This window comes from Dryobates pubescens, chromosome 13, assembly GCF_014839835.1.
Source record: "Dryobates pubescens isolate bDryPub1 chromosome 13, bDryPub1.pri, whole genome shotgun sequence".
Classification (NCBI taxonomy): Eukaryota; Metazoa; Chordata; class Aves; order Piciformes; family Picidae; genus Dryobates; species Dryobates pubescens.
In genome coordinates, this window is record NC_071624.1 from 19,465,900 (window position 1) to 19,491,532 (window position 25,633).

At 51.0% G+C, this 25,633-nt stretch overlaps 1 protein-coding gene across 1 annotated transcript in view; it reads left to right on the top strand.

Annotated features, from left to right (window-relative positions):
• Window positions 1-654: 654 nt before the first annotated feature.
• Window positions 655-25,633, top strand: part of MME (membrane metalloendopeptidase) — a 48,520-nt gene continuing 23,541 nt past the window's right edge. The window contains exons 1-11 of the mRNA XM_054166930.1: window positions 655-869; window positions 3,572-3,741; window positions 5,971-6,006; window positions 11,511-11,672; window positions 13,221-13,301; window positions 13,981-14,076; window positions 14,170-14,288; window positions 15,618-15,683; window positions 18,723-18,857; window positions 21,715-21,816; window positions 25,121-25,257. Coding sequence (XP_054022905.1) covers window positions 3,582-3,741; window positions 5,971-6,006; window positions 11,511-11,672; window positions 13,221-13,301; window positions 13,981-14,076; window positions 14,170-14,288; window positions 15,618-15,683; window positions 18,723-18,857; window positions 21,715-21,816; window positions 25,121-25,257 — 1,094 coding nt within the window. The 5' untranslated portion in view covers window positions 655-869; window positions 3,572-3,581. The remainder of the gene's footprint in view (window positions 870-3,571; window positions 3,742-5,970; window positions 6,007-11,510; window positions 11,673-13,220; window positions 13,302-13,980; window positions 14,077-14,169; window positions 14,289-15,617; window positions 15,684-18,722; window positions 18,858-21,714; window positions 21,817-25,120; window positions 25,258-25,633) is intronic.

The window sequence follows — 25,633 nt, forward strand, 5'->3', positions numbered from 1 at the left end:
ATTTTTACGGTCGCACAGAGGAAGAAGCCTTCAGGTCACCCGGAGAATTGCTCGTCCGGCAGACAAGGGCTCCTTTGACTGCCAGCTGCTCGGCTCTGCGGCGAGCGGCCGGCGCGGCGAGCGGGGAGCGCCCCGGGCTTTGATGTTCCGGCGATGCCGGCTGCCCGCGGGCGGGCCGGGCGCTGAGCCCCGCCGGCGGCCGCCAGCCGCCCCGCCAGCCTAGCCTGCCCCCGGGACCCGCTGCCCCGCGCCGCCTCCGCCCGGCGCCGCTCGGGGATGTGTGTGGCTGCCCCGCGGCCGGACCCCTCCGAGCGCCAGCTGGTGAGTAAAGGGACGACGGGGCGGGCGCGGCGGCAGGACGGACGGGTCCCTGCGGGGGTTCCTGACCGTCCCCGAGTTAGGAGCTCGCTCGGCGGGCGCGCCCCGGGCACGGCGGGCAGGTGGGTGTCGGGGCGGCGAGCCGTCGGGGCGGGCTGCGGGACGGAAGGGGTCTCCCGGAGCCGCGCCCCGAGAACCGCTCGGCTGCTGCGGAGGGAGCCGAGCGCACTCCCGGCGGGGCTCGGCCCGGCAGCAGCCCGCGGTGGCCCCGACCCGGCGGCCCCTCCCCGCCCGCCCCGGCCCGCGGCGACACCCAGCGGGGCCGGTTTGAAACGGCGGCGGGCAGCGTGCGGTCGGTACGGCGGGAGCAGAGGTGCCAGCCCGTGGCGGGGACTGGCTGGCGTGATGCCTCGGGGCACTTCGCCGCCGTCCTTACCGCTTGGGTCTTGCTTTTACCGCGCCCGGGGCAGCGCATCTGCACAAGCTGCTGACAACTAAAAAGTGTTCTTGTGACGTGCTGCATCTCCTGTGGAGCCTGCACTGAGCACCAGGTAAGCCTCCAGCCCGTTTTTAACATGCAATCCCCAATCCCCCCAAAGCCAAACATTAGCTTTAGCTCCCTGTGCCACCTAGACCAGACCGACGTCAGGTCAGCGGTCTGTGTGCCCGACCTTCAGTCGGCAGAGGGGAGCAGAGAATACTGAGAAATGAGACCAAACCAGAGTGCTGAGGCTTGTCTCTGCTTCACTTACTCTCCTACTTTTGATGTGCTCGCAGTTAGCACATTAAGAAGCTTTTACCTGCTGTTTCTTAGTGCAGATGGGGGGGTGTGTGAGGTCTCTAAATTACTAGGAGCAAAAATGAGTCAGTGGGTTGCCTTTAACCACGAGGAAAGTTCTTGCAGGAACAGAAAGATTAGCTCACTTGGAAAAACTTAGCTGAGGGTGGGGGGAAGATATTTGCACATGAAAAGCGCAGTGCTTCTGACTGGTTTCAGTGCTCTAAAGGCACCATCAGGGTCAGGAGATGAGCATCCTTTCTTCACTTGGGCTTCAAGTAGTCAGAGACTCTGGGGACCGGTCACAAGGAACACTTTTTACTGACTCATATGACTGGAAGTGAGAAGGGTATGATGGTTGAATTGCTTTTTCCATGATCTGTGGTTTAATAGCTCACAGCTAATGCAAGGTGAGTTTCTCTCTACATAGCTCAGTTCTTTACATGCTTCTGTGAGATTTCAGCCCTGTGTCCCACAAAGCACTTTGCTAATTTGACTTCAGAGAAAAATAGCAGCTCCTGAGGAAGATGAAAGCAGTTGTAGTGGTCCCTGTGGGTTTGGGAAGACAGGCTGGGCAGACCTTGCAGGATTCCAGCCCCAGAAGAGCTGTGCTTCTGGCACTGCCAGGCACTTCATGCCTCTTGGTGTCCAGGGAGTTGTGACAAATGGGGAGATGAGACACACCGAAATAAAATGTTCTCTCCTTCATTTAGAGGAACAGTGTTAGTCTGAGAGTGTCCAAACATCCCCTGAGACAGGTGTTGTGTAACATGGAACACAACATCTCTGCTTACTTAGGACCATGCTGCTGAGTTATTTGACCTCTTTATTTCACTTTAGTGAGATGTTCCTGCAGTGGAGGAGCCAGCAGTGTAGTGAGGTGGGCATCAAAGAGAGGGAGAAGTTATTGCAAACTAAGGAACAGGAGCTGGGCAGAAACAGAAGGTCCAGAGGCAAAGCAAAGGCTGGGCATCTGAAAGATTGTGGCAGCTCAGGGAGACAAAGATGAATGCCAGTTTAAAATCATGAAGATCAAGTCTCAGCCTTGGATGGATGAGGGACTGGGAAGGGTTCCCTTGCTTCTGCTTCCAGACAGCTGGGGGGAAAAGGGTGTGAGGAACACAAGAGGACTTGAATGGCCTGACCTGCACCCCTGGTTGACCTCCTTGTGAGGGAATGTAGGTCCCAGTGGAGCTCTCATCTTCTTCCCTGCTGAATCCAAGGGGCTGTGCTCTGCGGATGTAAAGCTCCCCAGGCAGCGCCGGGCAAGAAGCTGTGGAGTTTCCACAGTGAAACGCTGGGAGAGACACTGCAGTGTGGGTAGGAGTTGGAATCTGTCAGCAGAGGAGTGTCTGGGAGCAGAGGAAGCAAAGAGCCACAGAAGAGCAGTGCTGCAAAAGGTGGCCAGGTTGCTTATGAAGAGCAAGAGCAATGGCATCACGCAGCCTCCCCCTGCACACACATCCCACGGGGGAGCCGCGGGCTGCTCACACCCCCACGGGTTCTGCGTGCCTGGGCTGCCCTTGCTGCTCCTTGGCAGTGTTCTAACCTCAAAAGAGAGGCTTGGGCACACGTCTTCAAGAGCTGCTGTGAAGACTCACTATCTCCAGCGTGAATTTGACAGGCTCCCAGCACAGCCTGAATGCTTTTTCTATTTTTAGAGACAGCTGTAAAGCTGTAGTCAAGAATTGCTTACATAATAGTGCAAGAAATGACAGCCAAGCACAATGGCATATTTTGACCTTTGGCACCAGATAAGTAATTGGAAGATGAAGTTAATTTTTATTTAAGCAGGGAGCCTTGCTTCTTGCTTGCTTCTGAACTCCTGTACCATCATACCCTCATTAAACTGCACGGGCGCTTGTTAGAACTAGGGTTTGGCTTGCTGGCCTCCCTCTTCTGCTTGGTGGCCTCTTCATCTGGGGGAAGACCACACTTCTGTTCTCCATAAATGACAAGTAGCATGTGGTAGGTGCTTGTGTTTCTTTGTGTGTCTGCTTGGGTGAGAGAAGGAGGAGAGGATCCTTCCTTTCGTGGCTGACATTCTAGTAGGGCTACAAAGAATCTGAAAGCCCACCCAGAGAATGTCTTTGTTACTGAGCAGCTGAGGAGCCACTTCCAAGTGGTTTTCACCTTTTTTTAGGGTGTCAGGGAAGGATAGGACTGGGGGGCATGGAGCAAAACTAGAAGTGGGGAGATTGAGATTGGATGTGAGGAAGAAGTTATTCCCCAGGAGGGTGGTGAGAGCCTGGCACAGGCTGCCCAGGGAGGTGGTGGAAGCCTTATCCCTGGAGGTGTTTGCAGCCAGGCTGGAGGTGGCTGTGAGCAACCTGCTGTGGTGTGAGGTGTCCCTGCCCATGGCAGGGGGGTTGGAGCTGGCTGAGCCTTGAGGTCCCTTCCAACCCTGACAATCTATGATTCTTAGACCTATGCCTGAGTGTAAGCCCTGCAGTGAACTCTCCCTTTGCCTTTCAGACGCTGGGTTATGGGCAAGTCAGAAAGCCAGATGGATATCACTGAGATGAATGCTCCCAAGCCAAAGAAGAAGCTGCGATGGAGTGGGCTGGAAATTGGACTGGCTGTGGTGGTGGTGCTGCTGGCTGTGGTTGCCATCACCATGATTGTTCTGTATGCCACCTACGATGGTGAGTGCCCTGCGGACCCTGCCCGTGCCAGGGGGGTTGGAAACAGATGATCTTGAAGTTCCCTCCCTGCTCAACCATCCTATGATCATGAAAGTATTCTGAGCAATGACAGGAAAATGCTCCAATAGGTAGAATCCAGTTCACAGGATCAGAGGATGTTAGGGGTTGGAAGGGACCTCCAGAGATCACAGTATCACTAAGGTTGGAAGAGACCTCAAAGATCATCCAGTCCAACCTGTCACCACAGACCTCATGACTAGACCATGGCACCAAGTGCCACATCCAATCCCCTCTTGAACACCTCCAGGGATGGGGACTCCACCACCTCCCTGGGCAGCACATCCCAATGACAAACTACTTGCTTGGTGAAGAACTTTCTCCTCACCTCCAGCCTAAACTTCCCCTGGCACAGCTTCAGACTGTGTCCTCTTGTTCTGGTGCTGGTTGCCTGGGAGAAGAGACCAACCCCCACCTGGCTACAACCACTTTTCAGGTAGTTGTAGAGAGCAAAGAGGTCACTCCTGAGCCTCCTCTTCTCCAGGCTAAACAATCCCAGCTCCCTCAGCCAGTCCAACCCCCCTGCCAGAGCAGGAGCATAGAATCCAGCACAGGTCACACAGGAACACATCCAGATGGGGCTTGAAAGTCTCCAGAGAAGGAGAGTCCACAGTTGTTAATACAGAGCAAAGAACTAAATACTGAGGCTGCACTGGACTGCAGTGCTGTCTGAGACGAGCCTGTGCTGCATGGCATCTAAAGCTGCACTGCATTAAACAGGAAGAAAATCAAATCCTCAGCTCAGCTCAGAAGTTTTTGCCTGATAATAAAAGCTCCTTCCTTGGCCTGTGTGTAAGATGAGATAATTAACAGCTGCTGCATCATAGCCAGATTGCATCTTTATGTCACTGGGCAGGGGGACACAACCATCTGAAGAGTAAAGCTGCACTCGCACTTGTTCTTGCTGGACACTGACCCAAAACTGGCTTTTTTTCTCCCCCTCCAGCAGGGACTCTCTGGTTTCATGTGTTCCTGCAGAGTTGTGGTAAACACAAAACATCTGCTTGTTGGGACTTAGCTGTTAGCTCTGTTTGTGATTAATGCTTCGGGAGGCAAAACCACTCCGCATGAGGAAAGGTGAACTGCACCCCTGCAGATATGGGAAGGTCCTGCTTTCCCCTCTCACAGCCTGCTGCAGGACTCTCAAGTGAGTGTAGTCACACTGAGAGGTGTTGGGATTCAGCAGCCACCCCAAAATACTTGAAAGCAGTTCCATTCAGGGGTAAACACCCTGGGAATCCTTGGAAGAGAGAATACAGAGAGGCTGAAGTCTCCCTGTGGGGTCAGACTGGAAGTGTTCCCAGGGCAATGCTTTGTTTCGTTTTGCAGCGCTTCATAAATAATTTTGTTCAAGCTTTAGGTTTCAGTCTGGTTCAGGCACGGGATGGGAGAAATGCCCTTCTGAAATGGCACCACAAAATGAATGTCTCAACTCTCAGAAGGAAACTGTTTCATCTCCCTGAACCTTGAGAGTGGAATGTCTCAGAATTTTCAGTGAATTCCTCCCAAACCCTTGGTGGTTCTTACTGAACTCAACCTGACTCCAGGCTGGATGAGGCTCTGGCCAGCCTGATCTAGTGTGGGGTGTCCCTGCCCATGGCAGGGGGGTTGGAACTAGATGATCCTTGTGGTCCCTTCCAACCCTGACTGATACTATGATACTATGATACTATGATACTATGATACTATGATACTATGATACTATGATACTATGACTCTGCAGCTGCCTTCCCACCCCATGCTGGTTTTCTTCATTTCTCCCCCTTGGTTATAAAAAGAGCATTTTGCCCTCCTCTAGGTGATTGATAAAACACTTCTTGAACACCTCCAGGGCCAGTGATAAGTTTGCCATGAGCTGCCCCCATCAGCCTGGGAGGGTGAGGGTGTCGTCTCCATGCTCCTGCAGCACCCTCCAGCCCTTCCCACACATTCCCTCTGCCAGCTACCAAGACTGCTCATGATGAGTGACCAGCACTGAATGCCCCTAAAGGGATGGAGATGATGGCACTTTCTAAAGCCTGATCCTACAAATGCTCACTGAGAGGGAAGTGCCCACTCCTCTCTGCCTTCTGTACACTTAAAAGTGACTGCCAATGAAAATCTTCTTTGCAGCAGGCTTTACCATATTGACATCCAGTAAAAGATTAACACTCTGACTGTATCCTCTTTCAGATGGGATTTGCAAGACATCAGACTGCATCAAATCAGGTAAGACTGAAAATGTTCACCTTACAAATGAGTTTCTCTATTACCACCACGTAATGCTGCAGACAAGCACCCTGAGGCATGGCAGCTGCTAGCCCAAATCATTTTCTCTGCCTGTTTCCTCTCCAGGTGTAAAATCCTGTGATGGGATAGTGTCAGGCCTTACAAAGTCATCAGGGGCTGGCAGGCTTAAGACTCAGAAACAAACACAACTCTACCTCCATCTTCAGAACATGCTTTAGATGCCTCTACCCCACCAGATGAGAATTCCAGCTGAGGCCATGTCTCTGCAGACATGATTATTAGGAAGAAATTCTTGACAGTGAGGGTGGGGAGACACTGGAACAGGTTGCCCAGGGAGGCTGTGGATGTGCCCTCCCTGGAGGTGTCCAAGACCAGGTTGGATGAGGCCTTGAGCAACCTGGGCTGATGGGAGGTGTCCCTGCCCATGGCAGGGGATTGACACTGGATGAGCTTGAAGGTCCCTTCCAACCCAACCCATTCTGTGAAGAAGATATGGGAGACTTCCAAAAGAATTTGATTTGTAGGCCCCATTTAGACTTGCAGACATGCCAGACACAGGTCATTAGATGAGATTCCTTACTGCCATGGACTGCTCATTTTAGGCAGCAGCCAGAGCAGCTAAGTTGGTTGCCCCTCACACCTTGGTCCTGCTGGAGCCATCCCCTGGTGAAGCCCCAGTGAAGTCCATGCTCACACTGACTGCACAGTGTCATCAGCACAAAGTATCTTACAGACTGCTTTCAAGTGGTCATCTAGCTTCTTCTAGTGTCTTCTAGCTACCCTTTCCAAGGTGGTTTGATGAGACTTCTTTCAGGTGGTCATCACTGTCTTCTAGGTACCCTTTCCAAGGTGGTTTGCTGCCACCATGAAAGAGGTTCCCATAGATGGTGTAATGCTCAAAAAGGAGGAGCAGTAGAAGGTTTGGAGAAATGAAAGATCAGGTGAGATCTAAAGAGATGCAGAAGGCACTGACTCCTGCCTGTGTTCTGACCTGCAGTGTTAGTGTTGATTGGGACAACCATCAGAAGGGGCTGAAGACCTTCAGGGTCTGTTAGAGTTGTAGCGCTAAGACCTCGCCCTGGGGGAGGCAGTTAGGATCAGTTTGGATGTGCTGGTCCTTACAGAGCTGTCAGCTCTGAGTCCTGCATCTGTCTTGAGATGTTCTCATTGAGAACAGAGAGTGCTGAGCAAAGCTGGGAAGGACCAGTTTGAACTTAAATTGCAGGTAACTGAGCCAGGCTGTGCGTGAATGCATCTCAGGCAGAACTTGCTGTAGATGTGTTAGGCCTTCTCCATACCTACAGGGCCATTAAATGATACACAGAGTATGGAAAAGGAGGCTGGAATCACCCAGAAGTCTTCTCTGATATGGTGGTCACTAGAGAGAGTGATTTGTGTGCTGCAGAGGCAGAACACTGTGACTCAGGAGTGGTTAACTGGCATCTGCAGCCTCCAGTGCTCCAGGAGCTTCCAAGAGTTTGTCAGAACTGCAGCATTTAGTAAGAAGACCAGCTTTTGAAATGCAATGCAAAAGGGCTGAAACCAGAGAAAGAAATGGTTAATATTGCTGTGTAGTTGGGCTGAATCCACAAGATCAGTGCTACTTGGGATCAGGATTTTCTAAGTGGTCCTTTTTAACCTGGCTGCTTCACCCAGAGCGTGGAGGAGAAGGTACAGGACAAGCCAGGCAGACAGAGGCAGAAAGCAGGAAGTGTTAACTCTGGAATACTGCTTGGAAATGCCCTGTTCTTTCAGGAAATGTCCTTAGAGAGGAACTGACCAGTGCTGGGCCAGATCTTTGCAGCCAGTTTCATTGTTCTGTGATAGCTACAAGCCACTAAAAGAGGACAAAGTGAAGATCCTGTCAGAATTTGCAGTGTCTGGAATAGAGCAGAAGAAGTGGAATGAAAATTCACTTGGTTCCAGACAGGGTAAGCAGTTTGGGAACCCCACAATGATCCCCTGTAGTGTGCAGGTCTGAGCACATTCTGAAGAAGCCAGCAGAGCTCAGGCAGCACAGGGATGGGAAGAGGGAATTCTGATCTCTCTGAGATCAGTTTCACCTAGGTAAGCATGTTGTGTTTCTCCTGTGTCCTCCCCAGGCCACTGGTTGTTGTGTCAGCTCATAGCACTTTATTAGTAAGCTATTAAAGCAACAACTGGCAATCAGGAGTACTACAATAAAATTAATCATTAAGTGGCTGAGATAAGGCTCTGCATTCCTCAGTGGCAGTCAGGAGCTAGAGCAAACAAGTGAGAAGAGGAACAAACCCAAACATTGGGTCACCAAAGCAATGCTGAGGACTATTGCAGGGTGTAGCATGCATTGATCTGTGTTTGTGTACATAGAAATTAACCTCTGGTAGAGCTAAACCAAAACAAGAGTCAACCAAGAGTCCTCCCTCTCACCCTTGATATCTCCAGAGCCAAAGCATCTCGGTGTGTGCAGCCTTGGATTTACCACAAAGCTTCTTTGGGGACAATATCAACTAATAAACAACTTAGAATCACAGAACTGTCAGGGTTGGAAGGGACCTCAAGGCTCAGCCAGCCCCAACCCCCTGCCATGGGCAGGGACACCTCACACCACAGCAGGTTGCTCACAGCCACCTCCAGCCTGGCTGCAAACACCTCCAGGCATGAGGCTTCCACCACCTCCTTTCTTAACTTCAGGAGGACTTTATTTTCTCCCTCTCCACTCTCTCTACTCTCCCTTCCATCCTGTTTGTGCCCATAGCCTCTTGTCCAAGTTTACAGTCAAAGGGGACACTCCTTGCTTGGTCAGCCTGGAGAGCAGGGCTGGATGCTCACCAGTCTCAGGCATGGGTAAAAACCAAGGCACACCTCATAAAATCATGAGGGAATTGCACAACCTCTGGCTGCTAGCAAGATCCTGTCTCCTTTCAACCTGATCCCAGCCTGCCATTGACTTCAGAAGGAAGAGGATCAGGTGGCAGATGTTGTAGAACAGAACAGAACAGTATAGAAGTGAATTGAATTGAATTGAATTGAATTGAATTGAATTGAATTGAATTGAATTGAATTGAATTGAATTGTCCAGGTTGGAAAAGACCTTTGAGATCATCCAGTCCAACCTATCACCCAACACCATCTAATCAACTAAACCATGGCACCAAATGCCTCATCCAGGCTCTTCCTAAACACCTCCAGGGATGTGGACTCCACCACCTCCCTGGGCAGCACACCCCAAGGGCCAATCTCTCTTGCTGGGAAGAACTTTCTCCTCACCTCCAGCCTAAACCTCCCCTGGCACAGCTTGAGACTGTGTCCTCTTGTTCTGGTGCTGGGTGCCTGGGAGAAGAGACCAACCCCCAGCTGGCTACAACCTCCCTTCAGGGAGTTGGAGAGAGCAAGAAGGTCTCCCCTGAGCCTCCTCTTCTGCAGGCTAAGCAACCCCAGCTCCCTCAGCCTCTCCTCCCAGGGCTGTGCAGCTTTGCTGCCCTTCTCTGGACTGTCACTGCAGTGGGGTTTATGCTACTGAAGCAACCTAAAGCTGCAAACCTCTGTGTGTGTGCTGCCATCTTCCAAGCACTGGAACACTGTAAAGCCATCAGATGTTGGCTCCAACTGTAACACTCTTAGGCCAACTGAAGATCCCAAGACAAAGGGAGGAGGCAAGTCAACCTGGCTGCTGCAGCCTGTCTGTCCACCTCTCATTTCCACCAGCACAAGAGCCATGGAAAAATATTGGCAGTACTGGAGAAATAACTCTAAACATTTGATTCAGCCCTGTGGGAGGAATGAACACATGAAATCACAAGCCTCACCCTTTGCTAAAAATAAAGCCTGGAAAATAGGAAGCACATTCAGCCTCCTGGGAAATGCAGAGGTGTCACTGGCCCTTGCTTGACTCCTAGCACCTGTCCTTCCTGGGAGGGCCCCTGTGCTAGCACCCTGGTGCTGAAAGCAGCCTCGGTGGAACAGGAGTATAAAAAGGAAAAGGCACAGAAGGAGCAGCAGCTGGCACCAGATCTCACTAGAGCATCCCATGTCCTGATCACTCAGTGACTGGCTAGTCTTTGACAAGCCACTTCAAGAGGGACAGCAAGAGGCAGTGTCAGTTCTGAAGTAAAAATCATTGTAGATTCAGAAAGCATCAACAGGAAAAACTTCCCTGAGAGGAGCTGAGATGGTCCAACCAAGTCATTAGCTCCCTGAACCAGACAGGATTCAGCTCAGCCTCCATCATACCTAATCACTTAAATTGCATTACAGGAGGTGAGATGAGATTCCCCTCTGACCTGGCCTGTGCTTTTAATTGGTGTTCTCATCCCATTTCAATACACAGAAGTGTAAGTCAGGAACTGAGCCATCCTACCTTTGATTTCAGACTGGGACAGGGAGCAGCAACATCAGCCAGACAGCCAACAGCAAACACGGGCAGCAGAAAACTGTAAGCTGCAGGCAGGGAAGAAACTGGATCTGGCTGTTCACTGCCAGCTACTTTGGTCTACATTGCTGAGAAGCTCCCCAGGAACCAGCAGTGCCCTCCTGCAGCCCAGCAGGCAGCTGTGTGCTGGGCTGCAGCCAGAGCAATGTGGCCAGCAGGGCAAGAGAGGGGATTCTGCCCCTTGACTCTGCTCTGCTGAGACCTCACCTCCAATCCTGCCTCCAGTTCTGCTGTCCCCAGCATAAGAAGGACACAGAACTGCTGGAGAGAGTCCAGGGGAGGCCACAAAGATGATCCAAGGGCTGAAGGACCTCTGCTGTGAGGACAGGCTGAGGGAGCTGGGGTTGGTCAGCTTGGAGTAGGGAAAACTCCAGAGGGACCTCAGAGCTGCCTGCCAGTACCCAAATGGATCCTACAGGAAGGCTGCAGAGAGACTTTTCCTGAGGGTGTCTAGAGACAGGACCAGAAGGAATGGTTTGAAACTCAGGGAGTGCAGGGTTAGACTGCAGCTGAGGAAGAAGTTCTTCAGTGTGAGGGTGGTGAGACTCTAGAATAGGTTGCCCAGGGAGGCTGTGGACGCCTCCTCCCTGGGGGTGTTCAAGGTTGGATGAGGCCTTAAGCAGCCAAAGCAGAGGGGTTGGAGTAGATGATCTCTAAGGTCCCTTCCAATCTGAGCCATTCTATGATACTATCATTCAAGCAAGCTTGAGCCTACTACTCTAAACTGAAGGCAATGTATGGTACCACTTCCCCCTCCAGAGCACAAAACTGCATTCATTTCTCTTCTCTGAAGGTTCTTTCAGAAGAACCAGGGGAGGTTTGGGCTGGATGTTAGGAAGAAATTCTTCCCAGCAAGAGAGATTGGCCCTTGGAATGTGCTGCCCAGGGAGGTGGTAGAGTCCCCATCCCTGGAGGTGTTTAGGGAGAGCCTGGATGAGGCCCTTGGTGCCATGGTTGAGTTGATCAGCTGGTGCTGGGTGATCGGTCGGACCGGATGATCTCTGAGGTCTTTTCCAAGCTGGTGAATTCTGCATTCTGTACTCTTCATGCCTTGCTTTGTGTGGCACTGCAGCAGCCAGAATCCTGGAGAACATGGACACCACTGCAGAGCCCTGCCAAGACTTCTACCAATATGCCTGTGGAGGGTGGCTGAAGAGGAACGTCATCCCCGAGACCAGCTCCCGTTATAGCAACTTTGACATTTTAAGAGATGATCTAGAAGTTGTTTTGAAAGGTCAGTGGGGTTTATGTCTGGGGACTATATAAAGTTTCTTCTGTGGCTCACATGTTGTTCTGCTAAGATGTGGTTGTCCAGCAAAGCTCAAAGTGCTCCCAAGCGTTTCGGTTTCTTGTTGTTGGGTTGAGGACAAATCTACCACCGAGTGTTTGCCTGGAGAGTGCTGTGGAGGTTGTGCTGTTGGGTCTGGAGCTGACCAGAGATGACCTTTCTGGTGTCTGGCCTCTTGTGTGCTCATCTGCATATTACAACAGCTGAAATCCATATCATCACTCCTCTGAGCTACCAGTAGCAGCCAAGGCAGATGAGGAAGGAGGAGAGCTGCCTGTGCCTGAGGGAGCTGAAATGCTGGGAGTTACCCCCTGGCATTCCTGTGTCCTGCATAGCTTCATTCCAGCAGCTGAATCCCAAGGAGCAGGCAAGCAAGTTTCTAACTAGGCACATCATCAGCTTACAAATGTTCCTTTCCCCTGGGTGTCAAAAGGTCCATATTCCCCTTTTCCAGACAAAAACAAGTCCAAGAAGCCAGTTTATGCTCGTGGAACATTCTCCAGCCCACTCTCTCCAGACTGAATATCCTTTTCATGACTCTGCATATCACCAGGCTTGCAGTTTATGGATGCCACAGGGCTCCTTAGGCTTCAGCTGCTGTGGAGCAAAGCAACTGTAAAGCAGTAATTGGAGCAATTGTAAAGTACTGGCAAGAGCAGGCAGCTCCAGAAGGGAGGGTGAGACAGAAGCCCACTGTGAACAAGGCAGGCAGGGACAGAAGCCTCACAGACAAGGGGCTCAGACTCACAGGACCCAAACCAGAGAGCAGAGCAGGTGGCTGGCTTCAGCCAACAGCCTCATGACCACCAGACAAGGCCACAGTCCTGCAGCAGGTCTCAGGCAAGTCACATTCAGCGAGGTACAAGACCAGGTGCAGCATCTACAAGGGTGTGGGCAAGGACCATGGGTAAGGGACTGCCATGGACTGCTGCTCCTGAGCCAACAGCCACTGGGTGCACAACTGGAGGCACCAGATGAGGCTTCTCATGGCCCTTTCCTGCAGTTTAGCTCTTCTCACAGAGCAGCCACAGCCACATGGCTGTGCTGTGCCAAAGCAGACCCTGAACACCAACAGCTGAGCTCCTGGCTGCAGTGAAGAGACTGCAGGTTAGAATGACAGGAGAAGAAGGTCATGGGCTGCTCAGTGCAGTTAGAGCCTGCTGCTACACTTAAGGCCCTGACAGCAGCTCTCTTCACACCACAGTTTGGTCCCTGAGATCTCAGAGCATTTGTATTTTGCCAAGGGTGACCCACAGAGCATCTGTGTGGCTCCTCACTGCTCAGCACAGGAACACAGACCAGCATCATTACAAAGCCAAATCATCTCCAGAGCTTTCTCCCCTCTGAAAGGCAAAGCTCCCCTGGAATCTGAGATGGACACAGAGTATGCACTGTCCACCCTCTGGTCCTCAGGATGGTGTCTGCTATGGCTCCTTCAGTACCTTCCCAGGTCAGATCAGATATTAAGGTAGCTTTGCTCTCTGTTTGTTTCAGATGTCCTTGACACACCGAGCAGCAATGACATAGCAGCAGTGCAGAAGGCAAAAACTCTGTACAGATCCTGTGTAAATGAAAGTAAGTGTGTGCTGGCTGGGCTGCAGATAGCATTCCACCACCTCACCACAGGCAGCCTGGGCATCAGTGCTCAGCAGTTCTTCATGAAAACTCAGATGCTTCTGTTCTAGAGATCCCAGCAGTAAGATCAGTGCTGGAGCTCCTCTTTTACTAGCTGGGGCATTTTAGGTGAGATTACATTACTCTCCAGTCACCAGTTTGCTGCAGACACTCAAATCCTCTCAGTTACAAATGTGAGTTAACTTCTTTTACAGAAATTGTCAGGGATGAGGTGAAAAAGCTGCCACAGCAGGCTGCTAGGAAGGTGGAGATACTCAGTTAGGAATTTGGGTTAGGTGCTGCCACTGGACTGAGGAGCAGCAAGCCAGCAGTGCTCCCTAGGTCTTGTGTTTAGATAGTTCCTATAATGCTATTAATACTTCTCAAAACTACTATTTCAAGCTACCTGCAGAGGGAAAATGCAACAGGTCTTCAGTGCCAGAGTCTCCAGGGTGTGCACATGAGCTGTGCAGCCATGGCTGAAGTGTTTTGACAGTGCAATGTTAAAGCACAGCCACAGACCAGAACGTGGTGATGGGGAAGACACATCTCCCAGCTTCATTACTCTGAACTCATGGCAGTAGTGGAAGGTTGGTGTGGTGTGAAGTGTCCTGCTAACTCATTTGGTTCTTTCCCAAAGCTGCCATTGACAGCAGAGGTGGAAAGCCTCTAATCAGTTTACTGCCAAACGTGTCTGAGTGGCCTGTAGCAGCAGCTAACTGGGATGCTACCTACGGTAAGATAATCTGCATTCCTTCACCACAGCCTCTCTAAATGATGGGCACTGCACACCAAAGACAGAGACTGAGGCTGGCTTTCATTTGCCCAGGTGCTGCTTGGACAGCTGAGACAGCCATTGCACAGCTCAACTCCAGATATGGGAAAAAGGTCCTCATTAATTTTTTTGTGGGCACAGATGATAAAAACTCCTCAGCACATATCATCCATGTAAGTCTCTCTGGGTGCCTTTGCCTTCTTGATTACAGAGGAGCAGCACAGGCATACATGTTAACTGGCAGAAACACCAGCAGTGGGACTTCTAGCAGAGTGAGTTGTAGATGAATCTTTTGCATCTGTGAGACATAGAATGGTCCAGGCTGGAAGGGACCTCCTAAGCTCATCCAGTCCGACCTTCCCACAGTCAGCAGGGACATCCCCAACTAGATCAGGTTGCTCAGAGCCCTGTTGAGCCCCACCTTGAATATCTCCAGGGAAGGGGCCTCAACCACCTCCCTGGGCAGCCTGTTCCAGTGTTCCACCACCCTCATAGTGAAGAACTTCTTCCTGATATCCAATCTGAATCTGCTCTTCTCTAGTTTGAAGCCATTGCTCCTTGCCCTGTCACTGCAGGCCCTTGCAAACAGTCTCTCCCCATCCTTCCTGTAGGCCCTCCTCAGGTACTGGAAAGCTGCTGATTTTTTTTTCAGAGTTACATTCCCAGAGTGCATTCTCTGTCCTTTCTCATCAAGCTCTGTGTCTGTGCACTCAGGCTGATGAGAGCAGCAGAGGCATTTCCAGACACAAGTGATGTGTACTCTGCACAGCAGACAGACAGCAGCTTATGCTGCATGTGAGCAGTAAGGCAAACATCATTTCCTTAGCATGGGCTGGAGGCAGAAAGCTCTGCCCCTGAGAAGCTGGGCTGGGCTGGGCTGCCAATGGCAGCAAGCCCACGAGGGTTGTGTTTTCACAAGGTATCAGATGCCAAAGCACCGACAGGACCTGCTGGCACAGGCCTGAAAGGGGCTGAGAGCATTTGCATAAGGAGCATGTTGAGAGAGCCCTGCCTGTCAGTGTGAGCTGATCCCTGAAAATGGGCAAGCCAGGGGAAGGCAGGCAGCAGCTCTATCTGAGCTCAGCCTTCAGCAGCTGCTCCTGAAACCCAACAGTTACAAGAGCAGAGGTCTCATCTTCCTTGGCAGTAGGTAGATAGATCCATCACCACTTGGCAGCTACGAATTTCCAGGAGGCACTACCTGCCTTGCTGGTCTCTGGACTGGTTTGTCTGCTGTACATCCACTTCTCACCCTGGTTATGTGTGGTCTGCACTGTTCAGCCCCAGAACAAAATGGACTGGAAAGACAGACAAAAAGTGTAGGGAGAGGGAAAAGAACTTAAAGGCAGGGTGCAAGAGGCTGGGAGAGAAACTCCCCTTTGGCCAGGAGAGAAGCTCCCCTTTGGCCAGGAGACAATTTGGCAGGAGTGCAGCATCCTAACAGAAAAAAAAGTGCTTTGCCATTCTGTCTTTAATCACTTAATTTGTATTGGCATCTCCAGATTGATCAGCCTGGGCTCGGCCTGCCTTCTCGGGACTACTACGAATGCACTGGCGCCTACAAAGAGGTAAGGTGGAGCTGAGCCGTCCCTGACCACAGCTGGGCAGTGGTAGCCTCTCTTCTCGAGGCAGACACGCCCTCAGGAGTAGGGGCAGGCAAAGAGGAAGGGAAGGGAAGAGGATACAGAGAAATGAGACCAAAGGCAGGCCGAAATAAGTCAGTCAGGAGTGGGAGGGAGCCTAAGAAGTGTCCTGAAGAGGAGATGTCACAACACGATGCCATAAGTGTCAGTGACCTTGTTTGAGCTTCCTGGCAGCACTGGGAGCCAGGGGGGTTTTGTTTAGGCTCCAGTTGCCAGCTCTCTCTGCACTGGATGAGAAGAGTGCACATTCCTCTGGCATCACTGCACCCCAGACATCCCAACCTGTTGCCCTTCCTGAGCCCCACTCCCTTCTCTTCCATTCCTGAGTGCAGATGTGAAGTTCCACACAGTTGCTGTATGAATGTGCAGGTCAGGAGAGGAACAGCTGCTTGACATTTTAGGACCTCTTGGAGGCAAGTAAACACAGGACAGTTTAGCTCCATTACACAGCTTCTGCCAGGCTTCACAGCTGAGTCAAGAGGTACCTCAGAAGTGGTAATAAGATAGACTGTGAGTGCTTGTGGATCACCCCTTATGGATCTCTCAGGATCCCATTTCTGATCTACTGGCAAGAGCTGCAGGGGCCAGTGGAGTCCAGCTGGGCTGGTCATGGCACTCATAGGCTTAGAGAGAAGAAAAGAGCCATTCAGAACCACAGACACACTCTTCTGAACAGATCACAGTCCCCCAAGTCAGCTGCTGCACGAAATGGCATCATCTCAACTCTGTGACATCAGCAACTGCTTCAGGTACCTCCAGTCCTGCTTGGTTTTGAATGAAGCTTTAGCTGGGGGTTTTAGAGGCATTCTTATTAACCTGGTGGCACTGATGCTGTGCTAATCTTGGATGTGCTTTAAGTCCTGGAGAGCTGAAGTGTGTTCACTGCAGTCCCGTAGCTGAAACTGCCACCACAGTAACCCTTGATCAGCCAGGGCTTTTCTGTCTGTGTCATTAAAAGCAGAAGCAAGGAGAAAGTGTACAAAGCATTTGGGCTCTGTAGGGATTTTGCTGATGTGCTGACAGCTGATACTCTAACAGTGACGACCTTTCATTACAGACCACATGCTAGTGAGGACAATCATTAATGTGTTATCTGTTCAGTTCCTCCATCATCATCACCATCATCACATGTGCCATGGCCTCTAGGAGCTGGCTCATGCATCACAGTCTGCTCCCTTCCTTGTATTACATTGACTGCAGCACCAAAGGGCCATTCCCCTTCTAATCTCTGACCCACCTGAAGGTATCAAAACACTTTGCTCTGCTGGGAAGTAGAGGAGGAAGTATTTTAAATCCTGGAGGTTTATCACTGAAGGGCAGACCCATGACATTGTGCCAGGCAAGCCATGTCCCTCCTTGCAGTGCCTCTGCTCCAGGAGCAGCCTTCTCGTGGCTCTGTTTCCTGCTGTGTCACTCTACTCTTTGAGCTACAACTGGGTAGCAAACAAGGCATCATCTGCACTTTAACCTCTGCCTTTATCAGGACTTTGCTTCACAAGGTTACAAGTGCAGTCTGTCAACAGGGTATTCTGAAAAGCTGTTTGTCCTGTAAGCTCCATGACTCCTCTGCTCATCCAGGACTCACTCTGACACCCTAGACCCTGCCAGGATTCACACACTGAGCTGGTTCTTTGCTACCTGACCACACAGTGATCTGCACTTCAGGCCAAGAATAAAGTCACAGAATCACATAGACTCACAGAATTGTCAGGGTTGGAAAGGACCTCAAGGCTCAGCCAGTTCCAACCCCCCTGCCATGGGCAGGGACACCTCACACCACAGCAGGTTGCTCACAGCCACCTCCAGCCTGGCTGCAAACACCTCCAGGCAGGAGGCTTCCACCACCTCCCTGGGCAACCTGTGCCAGGCTCTCACCACCCTCCTGGGGAACAACTTCTTCCTCACATCCAATCTGAATCTCCCTGCTTCTAGTTTTGCTCCATCCCCCCCAGTCCTATCCCTCCCTGACACCCTCAAAAGTCCCTCCCCAGCTTTCTTGGAGCCCCCTTCAGATCCTGGAAGGCCACAATGAGGTCTCTTTAGAGCTTTCTCTTCTCCAGCCTGCACAACCCTAACTCCCTCAGTCTGTCTAGAGAGCAGAGCAGCTCCAGCCCTCTGCTCCTCCTCGTGGCCCTGCTCTGGACACCTTCCAGCACCTCCATAAATAAAATGAATTCTGCAGACACTTGCCAGTGTGACTTTCAAGAGGATGTACTTCCATGCTTGATGAATTCTTTTGTGTGCAATGCAATAAATACTTCTTTGTCTGTGGGGTACCCAGAGCTGCTACCTGGAGAGGCAGCACCACAATTTCTGTGTGTTCCAAGAAGCGATGGAGGAGGCTCAGTGCTTCTGGGAGTGATTTCCCCCCCCAGTGCTAATTCAACACAGCCCATCAGCATTGCTCTTGGTTTTATGTTTCTGGGAACATTGCTCTTTGGGAAGGGTATTTTTAGCAGTTGCAATTAAAGTGAGATGGACAACAAAAACACCCCACCCAAAACACAAAACAGGGGTGATGGCTTAAATGTGGGACATAGAAATGTCTCATGTGAGGCAATGAAAACACAGGGGCAGGAGTTGAGACTGTTTAGCTTTGAGCTGCAGGACAGATTATTCCAGCCATTTTCCAAGAGGGAATTTTCAGAGTTAATTTCTGTTTGTGAGCTAAGAGCACTGCAGAATAAATGACTATGGGATGGTGTAAGGATAAATGACTATGGGATGGTGTAAGGATAAATTATTATGGGACAGTGTAAGGATAAATGACTATGGGACGGTGTAAGGATAAATGATTATGGGACAGTGTAAGGATAAATGACTATGGAATGGTGTAAGGATAAATGACTATGGAACAGTATAAGGACTGCAGCTCAGAAGGCTGAAATGGAAGCTTAAAGATAATCAAGGTAGGCTAAGCTTGGAAGAGTGTGGTCTGTGACACCTTTGTGTCTGTTCCTGCAGGCATGTTCTGCCTACGTGGAGTTCATGGTTTCTGTAGCTACGCTGATCCTGCAGGAGAGAAACATTTCTGTCGATGAGAACCAGGTCTCTGAGCAGATGAAGAGAGTTATGGAGCTGGAGAAGGAGATTGCCAACGTAAGAAAAACACGGTTCAAGTGTCCTTTCAATAACTGCCTCTTCCCTTAATACCTAAGGAAGCTAACTGTACACTGAGTCGTTAAGTTCTTCCCCAATGTTATTCTGTGGGATCAAAAGCTGACCAAAAATGCCTGGAGCACCTAAGGGGAGCGCACAATGGGAAGGACATGCCTTCGAAGGAGAGAGGGGAAATGTTTGACTTAGCTCTTTTCCAAAGAGCACAATCTTTTATCCCAGGCTGTTCACAGAAGCCCTTCACGAGAAGAAAGGGAGCAAGGAGAGACAGCCATGGTTGCTGTTTAATCTGTTTCAGAAAGGGAGTTTGGGGAGCTGCTTCCTGGCCTCTTCTCCCTCTGCCCCGTTTCCCCCGTGGGCTGTTTGGTTATCGGAGCAGCAGATTCCCAGCCCTTGGCCTGCCAGTGCCACACAAAGTAATGTTTGTCCTGCACAAGCTGCTCCACAATGCTGATTGTTCCCAGGGCATTTTCAGTCAAACGCTGTTCCCCATCACAATGTGCCCTGGAGAAAGGGCTGGGAGTCGAACTTGCACGCAGGGGAAACAAATGGAAATGCAAACACTCTCGAGCAGATGTGGTTGGACTTGATGATCTTAAAGGTCTTTTCCAGCCTTAATGATTGTGGCTGATGGTTGTTAAACATCCCAGAAGGACCTGGAGCTAAGGATGACTGTAAAGCAAGCTACATACAAACAAGCTCTAGCTTCAGCTGCTTTTCAGGCTGCACTGATAGGCTATGGTTTGGGCAGAGAAAGACCTTTCCTGCCCCCATTTGTATAAACTAAACCCATCTGAGTTTAATTCCTCCTCACATTTTCCTGTGAAACACACCTCTGGCTTAGCTCAGAGAAGGAACATTATTACCAAAAAAAAAAGGAGTTAATTGGAGAAAGCTCTGAAGGGGACTACAAAAGGAAGCCCCAGGTGAAATGTCTGTAGAGCAGTTGCTGCTGGCAGAGTACAGTTGGTGGGGGGTAAACTGTTGCCTCAGCACCAGCCTGGATGCTACTGGAGGAGAGCTGGCACTGTGCTCTTGGGAGTTTGTTAAACAGAAAAAGCCACAGAATGCACAATAGATTAGCAAAGAGGGAGCAGGAGAGGAAGCTTTTGTGAAGAAGGGCAGAGACCAGATCAGACTTGGCATGGCTGGGGTCTCAGAGCAGTTTAAATAGGCAATATCTGCTGTGCTCACTCCTGAGCCGCTCAGGTATGAGCACTGCAGGCAGCAGGGATGCAGCTTCCCCGCTGGGAATTACCCTCTTGAGGTCACTCTTTACCCATAAGCATTTGTGTCCCTGAGTTTTCTTCCTCTACCATCCAAAAGTGGAAGCAGGGGCTGGGAGCCAGTGCTGATGCTGTCACAAGGTACTTCTGCACCAGAGCAACGGCATGGGGCTGTTCAGTCTGGAGAAGAGAAGGCTCCCAGGTGACCTCATTGTGGCCTTCCAGTATCTGAAGGGGGCTACAAGAAGGCTGGGGAGGGACTGCTCAGGATCTCAGGCAGTGATAGGACTGGGGGGAATGGAATGAAGCTGGAGGTGGGGAGATTCAGGCTGGAGGTGAGGAGGAAGTTCTTCCCCATGAGAGTGGTGAAGCCCTGGAATGGGTTGTCCAGGGAGGTGGTTGAGGCCCCAGCCCTGGAGGTGTTTAAGCCCAGGCTGGATGAGGCTCTGGCCAGCCTGATCTAGTGTGGGGTGTCCCTGCCCATGGCAGGGGGGTTGGAACTAGATGATCCTTGTGGTCCCTTCCAACCCTGACTGATACTGTGATACTATGATATGAAAGAGGATCCAGGGATGCACTTCAGAAGCCTGCAGAAGCAGCCTAGCAAGGGACACACTAGTGCTGGAGGAAGCAGAAAGATACCCAAGAGAGCATTCAGAGAGCATGGGAACAGCTACCATTAGGTGCTGCTTTTGCCTTTTCTCAGGCTACACAGTCCACACCTTATTTCCAGAGACCTCCCTGCTAACATTTGCTGTCTGGAGGCTGCAGTGATTAACTGGCCTCATAAAGCACCAGCACAAACACAGCTCTCTGGCAGTCAGGCAGTTTTATTGTCTACAATAAATGGGCCTAGTCCAGTCATGCCATGAAGGTGTCAATGTATGCACAGCTTTAACACACTAGTGCAGAACCTCCTCGCCTAGACTAATGCAGAGCTTATTCAAGTTGTGAGTTATGGCTCCCTTTCTGTTCTGGAAAGAACAGACCAGCAGCACACTCAGCTGCTGGCTGCCCTACACCCCATAAATCCATGCCCTTTATTAGGCTGGATGTTAGGAAGAAATTCTTTACAGCCAGGGTGGTGAGGCCCTGGAACAGGCTGCCCAGGGAGGCTGTGGCTGCCTCCTCCCCGGTGGTGCTCAAGGCCAGCTTGGATGAGGCCTCAAACAACCTGGGCTGATGTGTCCCTGCCCATGGCATGGGATTGGACTTGGACTTTAAAGTCCCTTCCAAACCATTCTATGAATCTGAGATTCCCTTCTCCCAAGATTTTTGCACCTTGCATCACCCCATGAGTGCCATGGGATACTCTTGTGTTGAGTGTGTGTGTGTGTTGGGAGCAGGTTCTGCTCAGTGTTTTGAGTGCTGTGGGTCTCTGTTCCTGCCCAGCCCCAAAGGCAAAGCTCCAGTTTGCTGTCAGAACTGCAGCTCCTTTAATCTGCTTTTTGTGTGCTTTTTATCCACATTTACATGTAAGCCACTTCACCCTGAATGCAAACTTATCTTTTAAGCCAGCAGGACTCCATTTCTTGCTTTTTGCTTCCACTTCCTCAAACTGCTGGGGATTGCCTCAGTAGTCTTAGTAATTATCTCCTTGTTAACTTTGATAGGCAACAACCAGATCTGAAGACAGAAACGATCCACTTCTGCTCTACAACAAAATGACCTTGGCACAACTCCAGAGCAACTTCTCCTTGGAAATCAATGGAAAGGTGATGAGCAATAATCTGGTATTTGTTAACCTCCAGTTTGTGACTAAGGTTAAACAATGAAGCCTGGCAACTATTTCTTTCCAAGACACTATTTCTTGAGCTGGGCCATGTTAGAAACTGAGCAGGGTGTCTGACCTGCACGCTCCTACCCAAACATCTGCTGGCTTTAAACTGTGTGGAAAAGGCTCTGCTTCTGTACCCAGTTTCTCCTCACTCAAAGGCAGATCTCACCCTCTGCTTCAACACAGACAGATGCAAAAGGACAAAGGGAGCAAACCCAACCCCACGAGTTGGATTTACCCTCATGGATTCAGGGTGCTAAATCCTGCCAAGCCTGCAGTACATAGCCCTTGCTGCAAGTCAGAGTGCAGATAAATTCCCTTCTCATCTAATTACCACAGCAGCTCCAGAGGGATTCAGAAGAAATCATAGTATCAGTCAGGGTTGGAAGGGACCACAAGGATCATCTAGTTCCAGCCCCTCTGCCACGGGCAGGGACACCTCACACTAGATCAGCCTGGCCAGAGCCTCATCCAGCCTGGTCTTAAACACCTCCAGGGATGGGGCCTCAAATCAGCCAGAGGGGTGCACAGTCAGAACAAGAAGTCCTCTTTTTCCAGCACCCCCTCAGTAAGATGGGCTCCCAGAGCACGAGAAAGAAGCCCGAAGTCATGCCTGTGGATCAGGAAATCTCTCCCCATTCCTCCCCCTCTAGCTCCCTCAGGGTGTTTCAGCTCTGCCTTTCCCCTGAGCCATGTGCCATTTGTGCACTATAACCTTCAGCTCCTGGAGCCACAAAGTCCAGCTAGGGAGCAGGCAGAGCTGATAACCCCTGGGTGTGCCTGCTCAGTGGCATCATGTCCCACATCATCAGGGACTCCTCCTTCAGCCCCTGGCACAGCAGGCAAGCAGTTAACTGAGCTGTCACGTGGAGGGCACAGCAGCCTGGCTGGCAGGAGGGCATCACTGACACTTTTGAGGCCACTCAGGTACTATCAAAATACTGCCCCCAATTCCTGCCACAGCTTCATAACCACTGCTGCTCTTCTTCTTCAGCTTTAAAGTACAGGGCTGTTCACTCCTGCCCACCTTAATTTGCTTCACAATTTACCTTCTCCCACAGGTCTCAGCTGAACACCATCACAGTCCTAATGTCAGATACTTAACTGCTCTTGCCACAGAATGGTATTGCCCTGCTTATTTTTAGCTCTGGGGGAGTGCTGCAGATCAGCAATAATCATCTGCTCTAAATTTATCCCAAAATGCTCAAAAGACACTTGATGGGAGTTGGTAGCATTGTTGTAACTGTCTAAGGATAGCACAGCAATTATCCCTAAGATTAGCCTGAAGTTGGCTGCTTCTCTTCCAAACTTGAAGTGATTCTGTTCCTGAAAGCTTATCTGCTTCCCTCAGCTCCATGAGTTTGTCTGATGAGAGGCAGCAGCTCTTCTCATAAAGCTTCCTCTCAAAAGATACAGGCTGGGCAAGAAAACAACAATCACCAATGCTTCTCAAAGCAGCAGGCACAGCACAGAAAAGGGTTGGAATTCAGACAAAAAATGGACAGACTATCTGCTTTGCACAAATGTGACACCTGCCTGGTCACTTCTGAGCTGGTACCTGGGGGAAAAGCTTCTGGGGGGCAGCAAGGAAAGTGTGGTCAGCAGGGCTAGGGAGGTTCTCCTCCCCCTCGACTCTGCCCTGCTGAGACCACACCTGGAATATTGCATCCAGTTCTGGGCTCCCCAGTTCAAGAGAGACAGAGACCTGCTGCAGAGAGTCCAGTGGAGGCTATGAGGATGATGAAGGGAGTGGAACATTCCTCCTGTGAAGAAAGACTGAGAGCCCTGGGGCTGTTTAGCATGGAGAAGGCTGAGAGAGGATCTTGTCAGTGCCTATCAGTATCTGAAGGGTGGGTGTCAAGCTGGTTTTGGTGGTGCCCAGTGATAGGACAAGGAACAATGGGTACAGCCTGGAACCCAGGAGGCTCCACCTCAACATGAGCAAAGACTTACTTGGTGTGAGGGTGCTGGAGGCCTGGAGCAGGCTGCCCAGAGAGGTTGTGGAGTCTGGAGACTTTCAAGACCCATCTGAATGTGTTCCTGTGTGACCTCCCCTAGCTGACCCTGCTTTGGCAGGGGGGTTGGACTCTGAGGCCCTTTCCCACCCCTACCATTCTGCAGTTCCATGAATTCTGATGATGATTTTCAGCTTCTGCTCAGAATCATTTTCTCAGCCCAGGGCTGGCCCACAGAGGCCACAGACCAGGAAGCCTTGGGCTAAGAGGGAGATTTTGGAGCCCTGTATGTAGAGCTAGCTGTGAGGTCGCTGTCATTGACTGCAGAGGCGAATGGAGGCACTGGGGCAGTATGTAACACAGTGCCAGTGACTGTGCCCACAGGGCACCTTCTCTCAGCAAGCCAGAAAATGACTCTGTGCTCTCCAGCCAGACCTTCTGCTCCCTGAGGCAAACAGCACTGCCAAGCAAAGCTCACCCAAGGGAAGTTAGTTAGTTATCAGCAAATGAGTGAGAGTGCCCAGGCACTGCAGTGGTGCTGGGCTCAGCCCAGAGGGACACCACAGAATGAAACCCTCACAACAGCTCTGCACAGGTTCTGTGAGCCTCTCACAACAATGAGTGCAGCAAAAGGGGAGTGGGGGATTAGAGCCAGAGCAGTGGAAACCAGCCAACCCCTCCAGCCTTGGTCAGGCTTCTCAGGCTGACCTGCTGTCAGGTCTTTGCTTCCCTGGTACCAGAGGACAACTCACTACAGGGAGAGGATTTAGAGTGTCTGTTCTAAAGCCTATTGAAATAAATCCCTTTATGGACTTTGGTGTGCTTCAGAACAAGTCCCTGCCATATGCTTCAGGATGGGTGGCCAAGGACACCAGGAACCCTGCAGCCCCACAGGTTGCACACTGGGCTGCTGCTCAGGGGGTCCCTTAAAAGCTCTTAGCCCAGCACAGCAAACAGGCAGCTGAACATTTTGCTTAAAAGACCATTTCTGTTTAATCCCAGGCCAGAAGGAAGGGACCATAACCTCTTCAGTTGTGGTAGCCTGACATCAAAACAAAGTCTCAGCCCTTCCTGCTACCTGCCTCCCTAGTTTAGTGCACAGAGGAGATAACTGCTCCCAGACGTTGCAGCTGCTCCCACACATTGCTCTGGTTACAAGCACTGCAGCTCTCAGGCACACTAAAAGGCAGAGCACTTGTGTTACACAAACATATTTACGCTGGGAGAACCAGCTGGAGGCTCTTTCTTCCTGATTTAAGCCTCTGACAACACATCTTGGCTCCCCAGGTATTCAACTGGTCCAAATTCATCAATGACATCATGGCAACGGTGCAGATCAGCGTGGAGAGCACCGAGCACGTCATCGTTTATGACCCAGAGTACCTCACCAAGCTGAAGCCTGTTCTTACCAAATACACCTCCAGGTAGGCAGCATTGGCATTGGTCTTTGTATTGTGGAGAAGGACCTGGGAGTCCTGGAGGACAGCAAGCTCTGCATGGCACAGCAATGTGCCCTGGTGGCCAAGAGGGCCAATGGGGTCCTGGGGTGCATTAAGAGGACTGTCCCCAGCAGATCCAGGGAGGTTCTCCTCCTCCTCTACTCTGCCCTGCTGAGACCTCACCTGGAATACTGCATCCAGCTCTGGGCTCCCCAGTTCAAGAGGGAGAGGGATCTGCTGGAAAGAGTCCAAGGGAGGACTACAAGGGTGATGAAGGGACTGCAGCACTGCCTGATGAGGAGAGGCTGAGAGCCCTGGGGCTGTTTAGTCTGGAGAGGAGAAGACTGAGAGGGGATCTGAT